Below are 12572 nucleotides of genomic sequence, written 5' to 3' on the forward strand. Positions count from 1 at the left end.
GTGTTTGTGGTGATTGAGTGAGCCACAAGGCTAAAGCTTTGTGTAACAATTCTTTGATGTCTTCATTAAACCTTTACTTTTCAAGCAAAACTACACAACTTTTAGTGAACTAATAATTTCCTGTATAGCAATCTTTTTCAAAAAATTATGCATGAGTATCTATTGTATATGGTTATACAACAAATGTAGTCATAAGCCTAAATAGTAACTATGAATTGGATTCCACTGGATAAGTTCCTAATAAGTAGAGATGTGCCCATAGCAAAATTTTAAGTGCGAAATGAATTTGAGTAAGTCTGAGTGTGAATTAAATAGAAGTAGTTTCTAAATATTTCTTGAGTATTTTTGAAATAGTACTTGAAAGCCGAATTACACATAAAAGGTAGCGAGGATCCCTAAGCATTATTGTTACGAGGCAGGCAAATGAAAGTGTTTCTTTTGGCTAGGAGCATGAAGCACTGGAGGGTTGCTGCTAAGTCGGGCTACCTAGATGTCTTGTACAGAATGAGAAAATGTGGAGGCTGAATTGTGTTTATTTGATTGACTTGGTATAACCAAAGTGGAGTCAACAACATTTCACACGCGAGCGCTGGCACCAGTGCCGGTGGGACAGGTCACTTGATTTTTGCACACAGCTTTTGTGGGTGCCAAGCAATTGTGAGAGTGAGAAAAATAAAAATGTAGCCCACTTTCTATCCTTCTTTATAATATATTCACTGAAAACTACCTTTAGTGCTGTTAGAAACAAGCATACAAAACCCAAATGTTTCAAGTTTGCTTTGGGGTTTCTAATTGGCTGCCTCCGTAAACGTGCTCCAGCAAGCCTCATCATTGGCCTGATTCCCTGCTTTGGGAGAGCATCCTGTGCTGCTTGCCAGTCATGAAGCTACGGCTCTAAGCAATCGCGCTACTTATAGACGTGTCCCCATTGTACTGTGTTCAATGATATATGAACATTTAAAATACCTGCAATTTAGTTCGGCAGCTGCACACGCAAGCTCCATCCTCCGGTTTTCATAGTACACCACTCTCATCGTGAACGCAACAGACCCATGTCTCTAACTGACTCACAGCTAAAGGTTCTGCTTATTACCACTTCGGACTTCGTGACGAAGACCATCGCAGAACGACTCTTCGTACTCACGATAGTGTTTGACATACAGTAAAACCTCTGGAATCACTGCCAGTTGGGCATGTTGCTATATGTCCATGATGAAACGCGCTAAAAAATACACACACTTAGAGAGGACACACATGAGTGCCTGTTTCATTATGAACGTAAAACCTCATTACTTCAGTCACTGGAACTGTGAAAAATCTTTGAATTAAGAGGGCTTTCACATTAACAAAACGTACAAAAAATTGGGACGCAAGAAACTTTGAATTATTGAAAAAATTGAGACGTGGTTGATTGCTGTGCTGGCACGTTTGTGGCTCTAAGAGTTATGTTTTCCAGCAATGCCTGGTACCAATCTTGTAACAAACGTAGGTGAATAGCAGGCCTCGTTGCTGCCAACAAGAAAAAAAAGGAGAGGGAGAGAGAGAAAAACATAGTCTCGTGATCGACTGAAATGTGCACCTGGTTAAAAAATGCGCTCTACTGCAGCACAGTGGTGACACGCAGGCAGCATGTCACCTACTCTTCGAAGTGTCTTCGAAGCGTCAGCACGTCATTATGCGACCATTTGCCCATTTTATCTGGTAAATCTCAAGAACAATGGCCAAGGTGACGGATTTTGCAATGTGTTTGGCTGGAAAATGTGACCACTGAAGCTTTCTAATAGAGTTTTCGAGTAGGCATTGTATGCATTATGACCCTCGTCAGTAGGCGCCATGCTGTCACTGAGAAACGTAGCCGGGCAGCGCTCCCACGCCCGGAACCCCAGTTTCTCAGATCCAGCGGCGGGGAGTGACAAAAGCATTAGAAGATACTCCGTGAGCCAATGTCCCTACAAGAAATTCCTCTGGGCCAGCTTGTTTAGCAAGACGGCGAAGCAGACCGACCACACAAGTCGTGTCTCCCCGATTCAAGTATCTACTCCTTGGCAGCCCTTCCAGGGAAAGGCACAAGAAGCAACCTAACCGTCAAATTGTTCCAGGAGAGAACTCCATTTCCCCTCTTCTCAGAGAATTGAGTTGGGAGATGCAATAACTATTCGGCGAAACATGTGTTATTGACTGATGGCCTGTGGGCGGTGTTTTGTGTGTGTGATTGGTGTTTCCATCAAAGAGGAGGAGCCCGACAGGGCTTAAAACGACACTGCAGAGTGCTGGACGTCGCTCTGAACCATGTAACGGTTCAACCACTATGCTCGTGGCTTGTGAAACTCCTAACCTCATGCTATAAATAATTGTAAATAGTGCCATAAACCTGTCTGTTTTTGGTATCCCCATTTTGTCAGCGTTCGTTTCCTCAACCCGAAGTTACACCACGCTACCACAAGAGACCAGGTACGACGTAACCCTGACGTTCCGGCAACCCCCATCAGCGGGGAAGCGTCGGGTAGACCCCAGTCTGCAACAACTGGTGATCAGCGCTGAAATTCGGAGCGACTACTGGTGAACAGCGCTGAGATCCGCAACAGCATGAACTCCGCCAGCAGTGCAAGTGTACAAATAGCTGGAGCAACTACAATAGTACTCGGTTCATGGCATGCTGAAGTTGCGAGAAACATGCGACATGCTGCTTACGTGTCAGCACCGTGTAGGTGTGTTGCAGTGAAGCATATCTTACTTTCCGCAGGCACACATTTCCGCTGACTATAATTATTCTTATTATTTTTTATTGGAAGCAGCTAGGCTGAGGTGGTTTGGCTGTCGTTTATTAGTATCGCTACATGTGGCTCCTAACGGCTGCCGTTTCCACGGATTTCTGGCAAAACCAGAATCGTGCATTTGCACATGGTTTAAAGTTTTTGAATTAAGGAAAGATGCAAGTCACAAACCTTAAGTATTTTTCAAAATTACACAAGTTTTGCTTTTTACTCGCTTTCACAAGTCTATGTCTACTTTCACAAAAAAAAAAAAAGAAAGAAAAAAAAATCAGGATTGTAATTGATCTCAAAGCAAGTTAATACGGCCTTTAAAGTGCACAAAATGGCTACTAAAAACTAAGAAGAGCTCATTGTCTAGAGTCACCTGGAAAATGTCCCCTGGTTGTTGCCATTGCATTTGGCAAAAGGAGTTCACTAAAGCCATATGCTCAGAATAACTGCTTACCAAGCTCTCATGATGGAAGAAATCATCTTGAAAAACTAGGCTTGTGTAAATAGTGATTTTGATCAAATATTTTGAATTGAATTCAAATGGTATACATGACATATATTAAAAAAAAAAGAATATTTATCATGATCTAACTAACCTGCACAATATTTCTTTTGAATTGATACAGGGTCTCTATGCAAATGCCATTTTTTTTTTTTTCGTTCAAAGGAAGTCGGAACAACCTTCGGTAGTAGTTTCGGTAGGATGCGAGTGATAACATGTTAGATACTTAACGTTTTAAAACTTATTATACTTGGAGCATATAAGCTTTCATAACAAGCTTAATAAAATGAAGAATTGATTTGAGGGTAACATGTTCCTCTAAAGGGGCCCTGCAACACTTTTTCAAGTAGCCATGGAGCCAGTAAACATGCTTATTGCCTCACAAATTTACCGCCACAAAGTTTCTAGAATTAGTCCAGTCCGAGTGTAGTTACAAAAACTTGTAGCATGCTACTATTGCTTTCTCTCTTCTCGTCCCGACGAAATAGCTGGAAGTTAAGCAGAAAGGAATGTCACGGCGAAAGAAAATACGTCATACGCACCTCGTGATCATGAGCACCTCTTTTTTTTTTTTTTTTTCTTCAAATACGTGGCTTTTCAGTGCGATCGCGCAAGTACTCGTGGACAAGTGGCGGCCTCCCGCAGTAACCCCGGTAACGACGAGCGCATCATGCTCGAATCAGCCAATGGCTGTGACAAGTGATTTTTGAGGTTATAGTGTCATTTGCTGAAGAAAGAAAGCAATTTTTAACTTTGATAATTTATTGAGAATTGGAGGCCACGTGCTGCGCTATAATATTTGCCTCGCGTATTCTCGGTAGCCTCAACTACCAATCGGTAGTGTTTTCTGGCCATGTTTATCAAGTGTTGCAGAGTGCCTTTAAATTAAAAAAAAAAAAAGCTTCGCAGCAAAGCGAATTTCTCCTGAATAAGCGCTTTCACGGCTTAGCACTCTTACATTGCAGTGAAACAACTTTTACAGCCGGTAACAAGTGGATTAATATACACCTACTCGTTCATTGGGAATACTTCAAAAATATTCGATAATTTAAATTAGAATCGAAGCGAATACTCAAATATTCGTTTGAATGGTCGAAACATTCGAATATTCGCACAAGCCTATGAAAAACATATCTTTTCTGCATAGATGAGCTTTCACTTATACCTTTAAAAAGAGCTTTTCTTTGAGATACATATTTTGGCTACTTCTTCAGTTTGGATATCTCAATTTTGATAATTTTGATGGTCCCGCTGAGATGAAATTTCGCCCACATACTTCTTAAATTGTGTAAAACGGCAAAGATCTCCTCTAAACTTTATATCGCATGTATATTTATTATGAACCTAAAGCAAACAGTCGGTATGGGCTGAGAATTCTAAGGCTTCTCACATTACAATTTTTCTTGACTATTAAAACGTTGTATACAGATTTTCTTGATAGTTATTTACATTTTACAGTTAATGTGGAGCAATATGAGTCATTAACCGCTCAGAACTATAAATGTTTAGTGGCATAAAAAGCTCTCCAAAACAAACTACTATACACATTATCATGGCACATAAAGAAAGCTCTACAACTTACAAAACTAATTGCATATTTGAAATCAGCATAAAAGCCTACATATACAGCAAAAATTTCACTGCCCTAGGCTACAGATTAAGGCAACTTTTTTTTTCGAACCGCATCTTCCGTTACCCAAGGTGATGCTGACCGCCGCTTCAAATTGTGCACTAAAACTAACATGGCAAAATATGGGACCGTAGAAATACTTCACAATAAGAGGGATTTCGAAATAACAAGAGTTCGAATAAAATGAGGTGTTATTGCATGTACTTTGAAACATCGGACATCACGACCGCGAACACAACTGAACTTACTTGCTATTAAAGTAACAGCAGTAAACCCCCCCCCCCCCCCCCCAAAGGCCTTTACATGAAACCTGTTTATAGCAATCATTGGCTATAATAATGAAATTTTCATGGCTTTTGAATATTGTATAAGTGTGTTTGACTGTATAAGAAATTTTAAAAACACCACCCACAAAAAAATCCAAAATGTTAAATGTCAGAAATGGCTGACTCAAGTAAGCACTTGAAGTTCTACATATGTGCACTAGGAATTGATCAGTCCAAGAACACGGTTACATAATGCATGGCCTGAATTATTACAGGTTGGCCTATTAAAACTTTTTTTCCTTATGGAACATTAACAGGGCTGAAGACACTGACCTGCATGAATGGTATGGCCCGTACTCCACCCACACTGCGCAGCTGCGGCAGGAAACGCAGCATTCGGTCAAGTAAGGCACAACGCTGGGCATGAAGTCCCCAAGCTGTGTCAGGGTCCTCCTGAGGCAGCGTGAGAGGAAGTCCGACTGAACTCGTCTCTGACCGTGCCATGCCACCTTCAGGCAATGCATTGTCTCCATAGGCACTGCTGCGCCCACTAACATTAGGCTCTCCAGTCATGGAATCAGCCCCACTGCCTCCACTCTCTGAGCCAGCACCACTGCCACCTTGCTGTGAGAGCACCACAATGAAACAGAGAGAGAGAGAGCAAGAAAAAAGAGAAATGAAAAAAATGCACAACACTCGTTCGTTCTTTACACACATTAACAACACTGGTTCATGTTATGATAACATGGCTCAGTTCATGTTAAACAATCCAAACTGTCTCAATAAACACACACACACACACACACACACACACACACACAGCAACGCGCGCAACAGTCAAATCAAATCGAATAAAGCAAGTACTCTATTTCTGTTACAATGAGGTTGTACTTGACAAAAATATGCCACCTAATACACATTATATAATACACGGTAAAGAATGGATGATATATTGATACAGCAGGCCTTGCCTCATTTGATCTCGAGAGAAGGCCTCAGCCGTTGCCCATGCATTTATAAATTACTTAAACGTAAACATTTCCGACACAAATCCCTTTCACTAGGTAAAGGAATTTACAGGGACAAACGAAAGTTGCCCCTGAAGACAATGTTGAGTTAGTGTACAAATGCTGGGTTTTAGTTAACAAATCTTGGCTGAGCAACCATTCACCATTAATTTTCAAGACAAAAGTATAATTTTATAGTGAACTCTCTCGGCACCATAAATTGAGCAACACTGGCATCTTACATGCATTTGATTCCAATGGTGAATGCAGGAGTCTTAGCATAAGCAGCAGCAATCAGAATTACGGCCCTTAAGGGGAGACCCTGCATCTTATATGTCTTTATTTTTAAAGTAGATTCTGATAAAACACTAAAGGCTTATGTTATTTGACGTCCCGATTTTAAATATGTAGCCATTTTAATAGTATGATTTGCTATTTTTACAATATCAAATATCTCACATACAGTGCAACCTCTTTAATATGTACCTGCCAAGAAACGCCCCACAACTACGTACTAACTACAGTATATATTAACCACCAAGTAAAACATTGATCTTATGATGTATGCCATTGCCATCAAAAATAAAATAAATACAGTGGCACAGTAACTATTACCTTAATTACCCACCACAAAGCTATTCCTTTCTTTTTGCTAAAGTGCAGAGAAGATTCTGGCACTTTCGCATGACATACCAATAGCACGTGGTGGTGGCCCTAAGAATACGCAGTGGCTGACAGAGAAGCAGAATGGACATATGCTGTCTGCGATACATGCATATCGTGACCTGCATTATACTTGGTGAAAATTGACAGTTTTGTTTTCCTTCTTTAAGCAGTATGATCACAGGCAGCCAATCGTCTACTGGCTAGTTGCGTACAGTGCTTCACCTACTCGACATATGCTGTGACTGGTGAGCCGTTTGCTGTAGAATGCGCCCACTTCGCTTAAGACCATGCACAGATGTGGCACGTAGCCTAATTGATTATTGCAGCGATGACGAGCTTGCTACAATTGATGCGCCCTCCGCGATGCTCTAACGGTCCCGACAGTGGACGAAGACATGTGTGGGCTGTCGCCTAATAAAAGCGTGTAATATGGTTAAACAGTGTTACCCTTGTTGTGCCATATGCGTGCGCTTAGTGTGATAGCGTCAATACAGCAGAGTTCCTCAGTGCTTGCGACATGCAACGCTGAACTCTTGGACAGCGAGCTGCTAGCGTTTCTGCAAAGCAATGCGCAATTGAACACGGTCCAGCCCAGCACGTTCAAGTAGTCACCCACTAAATGTGTGCAGTAGGCTTAAAGTGGTGCTATGCCAGATGCCTGCCCAAGCAGCTAGCAGGGGTGGAACAGGGCACATGGGTTTGGAGCAGTCCTCGGAGCAGGCAAAAGTGCCTTTTGTAGCAACTTGAAGCATCCAGAAAGATATTTGAAGCAGGCTTAGAGAAGCTAGAAAGGCCTTTTCCAGCACGTTCCGTGCAGTCAGCAAGAACTCTCGCATCATATGCAGCTACATTTCACAGCATTTGTGAAACAATATTGTCCAATGCCGCATTTTCAAATGCCAAAATAAATTGTGTGATAGCGATCATGTGAGCACTACCGACAAATTTTCACCATTGCCATCATGTCTGATATAAAGTACAAATAGATAACGTACCCCGTGCATCATGTGTTTCAAGCGCGGGCGAAGCGAAGAACATGGCTGAATCAGGGATCAAACAAGCCGGCCTATCTCGGTCTCTCAGAGGGCGCATGCGATAACGTCATCCAGCTAGGCCTCTCGTCAAAGCAGGCCATACTCGTTGCGACTTTTGCTTCTAAGGGCGCAGATATGGTGATTGCTGGCATGCACGCTAGCTCGAAGCCATATCAGCGTGTGGCCCCCACACACTTTGCCTGTGCTCTCATTACGAAGAGACTTCGCCAAAAATATGGCCATACTCTCCTACATTAGCATTTTGTAAACGAGAGGTTGGATCTAAAATAGTTAGCTACTAGCCTCATTGCGCATAGCGTTACAAATCGCTATCGCATTCTTTGCGAAGCCCTTGTAGTGCAACTTCTTGGCTACATACAGCCACCCATTTTTTTAACCTCGATGCACAAGTGTCAACCACAGAGTCCATAAGCAACGTATAACGCAGCACAGCAGCAAAATTAACGCAGATACGCGCGTGCGCTTGAAGAGCAGTTCTGTACACCTGTCTTTACTACGCCGTTCTGAGAATGGAGCCTGACAGCACCCACACTTCCCTTGAACACAGTTACCATCATCATTTTTTCCCCTTTTTTCAAATGCTGCCATCATGTAAAAAAAATCACCGCAAAGGCAAAGCAATGAATTCTGTAACAACAATACCTAGTGACGCTGGCAGCTAACTCTTTTGGATCCCGTATCAAGCAACTCTACAAACCACAGGAAAGATTTCAGCACAGCCTTTTCGAGTTGATGGTGCAGCATGCAGAAGGGTGTATGAGCTATTCGTGTTGATGCTTTTCGTGATGGTGTGGGTGCCAAAGATCATGACTTTACAATGAAAGTTCACGGATCTGCTGCTTGAGTGATCACAGCCTTGACAAAATCACAACTATAACAGTTTCGATGAAACAAAAACACGATGTTTCAGTCAGGTTTCTGGGCCCAAGGCACCTTACGGCCAAGTTCGGGTGCTGCGGCACAATATGGCACTGATAAGAGAGTTTGGCCGCAAAGGGGGTGGTTCGAAGAAGGATGGTCCAGGTGAACAAGTTTGGCACAAATGACGCAGCTGTTCCACCCCTGAGATAGCCGAGGATGCGGATAAGGCTTCTTGTAGCGATACGTCATACCAGCGTTTTTCTCGGTGGTCGCCACCACGTCTTTGTTCTTTTTCAATGATCGCCCACAAAGGCACTGTTGCAATCACGTGCAATTCTGAATGAATGATCGAAACGACATAAAACCGTTTGTGGCACATTGTTTAAAGTTCAGCGGCGCAACAAACTTTTGTGACACAAAAAATGAGCTGTGTGAAGCTGGTACAAACTAACCGGTACGCAGGGGAAGAACCACTACGGCTCAAGTCTTCTGCGAATGAACTAATCTCTATAGAATTATGCCGGGAATTCATCCCAACTACATTTTAATCATTACTACAGTCGGCCAAATCTTTAGCTATTGCGCATGAGTAGCAGTTTTTTTTATGCATCTTTGCCATAGGACTAAATGAGGTTTCAGTAGAATTAAAGACAAGTGTATGCCCATAGAGCACATGTCCACAAAGCAATTTTTTGTAACTTCGTTCCATAATATGGTGCTGACAGACAAAAAAGTGGCCGCTGCGCACAATAGCTAAAGTTTTGGTCGACTGTACGCTTAAAACGTGCATATATTAGCAACCTTTGACTGCATACTGTTAGGTGCAAAATTTATAAATTCTGAGGGTTATAAAGCAAATCAGCAAATCACAATGCTCTAGAATGAATACTGTATGCAGTAAAACAAGAATAGATTTTCTAGGCCTGTTTGAACGAAAGTTATGGTATGTGGAACATTCCCAGCTCAATCACAGTTTGACCCAGCTTGACATCACTCACTTTTGCAATGCTCAGTCACAGATATTTCACATGCAATAGACGACATGAACTATCTCTTCTGCACCTCCACAAGCTATCAAAGGCTTAGAGAAAACATGCACACATAGCTAATTTAGAGTCTTATTTTGAAACACTCCTTACCTCGGGCAATTTCCTTACTTGTGAGCAGCCCTTCATACCTCCTTATCGCAAGGAGCCCCTTCCTAAATGTTTCCTTCAACCCTCCTTTCCAAAATGCTGCCCCAGAAAGGTGAAGTGTGCTTTTCACAATTCTGGGTTCACTTTCCCCATGAATAATGAATATTTTTAATGAGTACCGATAAATGATAACGTATACAGTGCTATTCTGCAAGATAAGCGTACAGGCTTTTCCAATTCAACTTTAACCTTTCGCAAAAAAGGATGGTCAAGAAACAATTGCAATGAACTCACAGAGTTTTTGGAAAAGATGTTTTTTATGTTTCAATAAACATCTGCGTTGTCTTCTACATGAGCAATTTGTAGGTGCATGCAATATGTTCAGCGAGTGACACCCAGAAAGTCAGAAATATTGGGTACTGCATACAGTGCAGCAGTCATGAAACACATGCAGTGGTCAAGCGCTCCTACCATTTATGATTGGTGGTGCAGCAAGCTAACGTGCAGCTCGGAACTCTGTCGTGCTTTATACTTGCGGTTTAAATCTGAAGTTTGGCAACATTTTTGCAAAATTTTTAATGTATTGCTTTAAAATTAACAATGTGGTGCTTTTGATACTACTTTTTTTTTAAAGATGAAATCCCATTTATGTCACTGGCAAGTAAACTGGTGCTTGTTACTGATGCACCTCGCTCTGGCACTAGTGGTATCAGCAAAATACAGTACCAAAGGTGTACTGCAGATCAGCAACCTATGCTACTGGACCCCAATGACACGGGCCAATCAGTGACTATGGTGACATAGAGAAAATCGAATGGTCACCTTGTACAAACAGGCTGGATGTGCATATTGGGGATTCGGGGAACAGTCTAAAACAGATGTTCCATGAAAACAGATGAATTTAATTAAACCAACATTGCTATAGGCCATCAAAGCACAGTAGGCTTTTCATTTTTTTTTTTTTTTGAACTGGCACGTCTATTCTGTGAGCCGACCAAAAAGTTTTCCAAAGTACCGCAGATAAGCACACTTTTAGAGCAAGGAGCGAGGTAAGGAAACAATGGCTGCTCTAGTACTATCTTTCTTAACTTGAGGGCACAACAGGATGACATCTTCAAGTAGCTAACGTCTCCTCAATGAGGTAAAGAGCATTTCAGAACAAGGCCCTTAACACTAAGCAAGAGACATGTGGTCATGCGCCGCATGCATAGCCAGGAGAGGCTGTGAAATACGGCACAGGCACCTAGACTCTTCATTATACAAACACACTTGAAACACAAGCAGTACATGCAGTACAGAGTGCAGTCTGCAAACGAGCAAGCATTTAGAAAAGAATCATGGCACAAGAAGCTGCACACCAGAGTTATTCAATCATACCAGTTGCAAAACTGTATTATAAAACCCAGACATGCAATTGGCCCGATTTTGCAGGAGTTGGCAGACTGTTGCACCATCCGGGAGCAGCGATGCAAAACAAAATGCGTCAGATAGCTGGTGTGCATATCAACAGGTGCCGTGACAATCTGCACACTTTCAACCTCTTGGCCCATGGCATGTCCAGATTTCGATACATGGTGCCTATGGGGAGTTTTGCAACTCTTATCACTGAAGAGGCTGCATACCCACTTCAGAATTGACATGCTGCATAAAGAATGCACAAAATAACTACAGTTTCATTGAGGCAATATGTCACAGTTGAGGCAAGCAATCAGGTTTCTTGCACAACAGCACACGGCACACGCATGCACATGCACCAGGGAAACCACGACGAGTCGATGCGTCGGCAGGGAGCACTGCAGCAGGGAACATGAAGTTTTGAAAAGATGTTAGCTATTGGGTGCTCATACTTCTTTTTTGCATGATTATGCAAAAAAGAAAAACAGAAATAACCCCTTATTTTATTTCTGAAGCATGAACTGTGAAGAAGTTATATGTAAGCTTTTTTTTTTTTTAGCATTTACAATTCCATTTTTTTTTTTAAAGAAAGTAAGAGGTTTTTATATAAATGGGTAGAAGTTCACAACTGCTGTTACCAGAAATTATTTGTGATGCCACATATAACTTCGAGAAGTGGCGTAGAGTTAACACGCATGGACTAGAAAGGGACGACAGGACGAGAGCTAACTTACAACTGATTGTTCATTTTCAAGAGTAACAGAATAAATGAACCTGTACACAAAGGTCCAATCATCGTACATGAATATCTGTCACATCTAAAGGAGGCAATTTATTCACAGTGAGCGCCAGCAGTGATGGCTCTTGTGTATTGGCGCTATGTCACTTTTCGACAAAAATAACCAGCTATCCAAGAAAGCTACATTGACAAGCTACATATAACACTTTCTTGAACAGTATACTTAGCTGAAGCCCTGAAACACTTTTCTACATAGCCATGGAATGATTTCACTAAAGGAGATTACTGCCTTACAAATTCACAGTCTCTCAAATTTTTTAAACCCGTCTTGTCCCGACAAGAATGCTGGAAGCTAACTAGGCTGTGATGGCACAGGGATAGGAAATACGTCACGCACTACTCACGACTTTGAGCACTTTACTCTCTCTCTCTCTTTTTAATTTTTTTACTTCGATTATGCGGCTTTTAAGTGTGATCGCGTGCGTACGTGAGGACAAGTTGCAGCCTACAGCAGTGATCCCTGTAACAACCAAGCGCGCCATACTCAAAT

At 41.9% G+C, this 12572-nt stretch overlaps 1 protein-coding gene across 4 annotated transcripts in view; it reads right to left on the minus strand.

The window, feature by feature from the left end:
* poe (E3 ubiquitin-protein ligase-like protein poe) overlaps positions 1-12572 on the minus strand; it is a 567105-nt gene that overhangs the window by 202155 nt on the left and 352378 nt on the right. For 3 of the 4 annotated variants that reach the window (XM_075878937.1, XM_075878939.1, XM_075878940.1), the window contains 2 exons: positions 11643-11681; positions 5497-5787 (listed from right to left, as the gene is read on the minus strand). In XM_075878937.1, coding sequence (XP_075735052.1) covers positions 5497-5787; positions 11643-11681 — 330 coding nt within the window. The remainder of the gene's footprint in view (positions 1-5496; positions 5788-11642; positions 11682-12572) is intronic. The other variant, XM_075878938.1, reaches the window with a different exon arrangement.

This window comes from Rhipicephalus microplus, chromosome X, assembly GCF_043290135.1.
Source record: "Rhipicephalus microplus isolate Deutch F79 chromosome X, USDA_Rmic, whole genome shotgun sequence".
Taxonomy (NCBI): domain Eukaryota; kingdom Metazoa; phylum Arthropoda; class Arachnida; order Ixodida; family Ixodidae; genus Rhipicephalus; species Rhipicephalus microplus.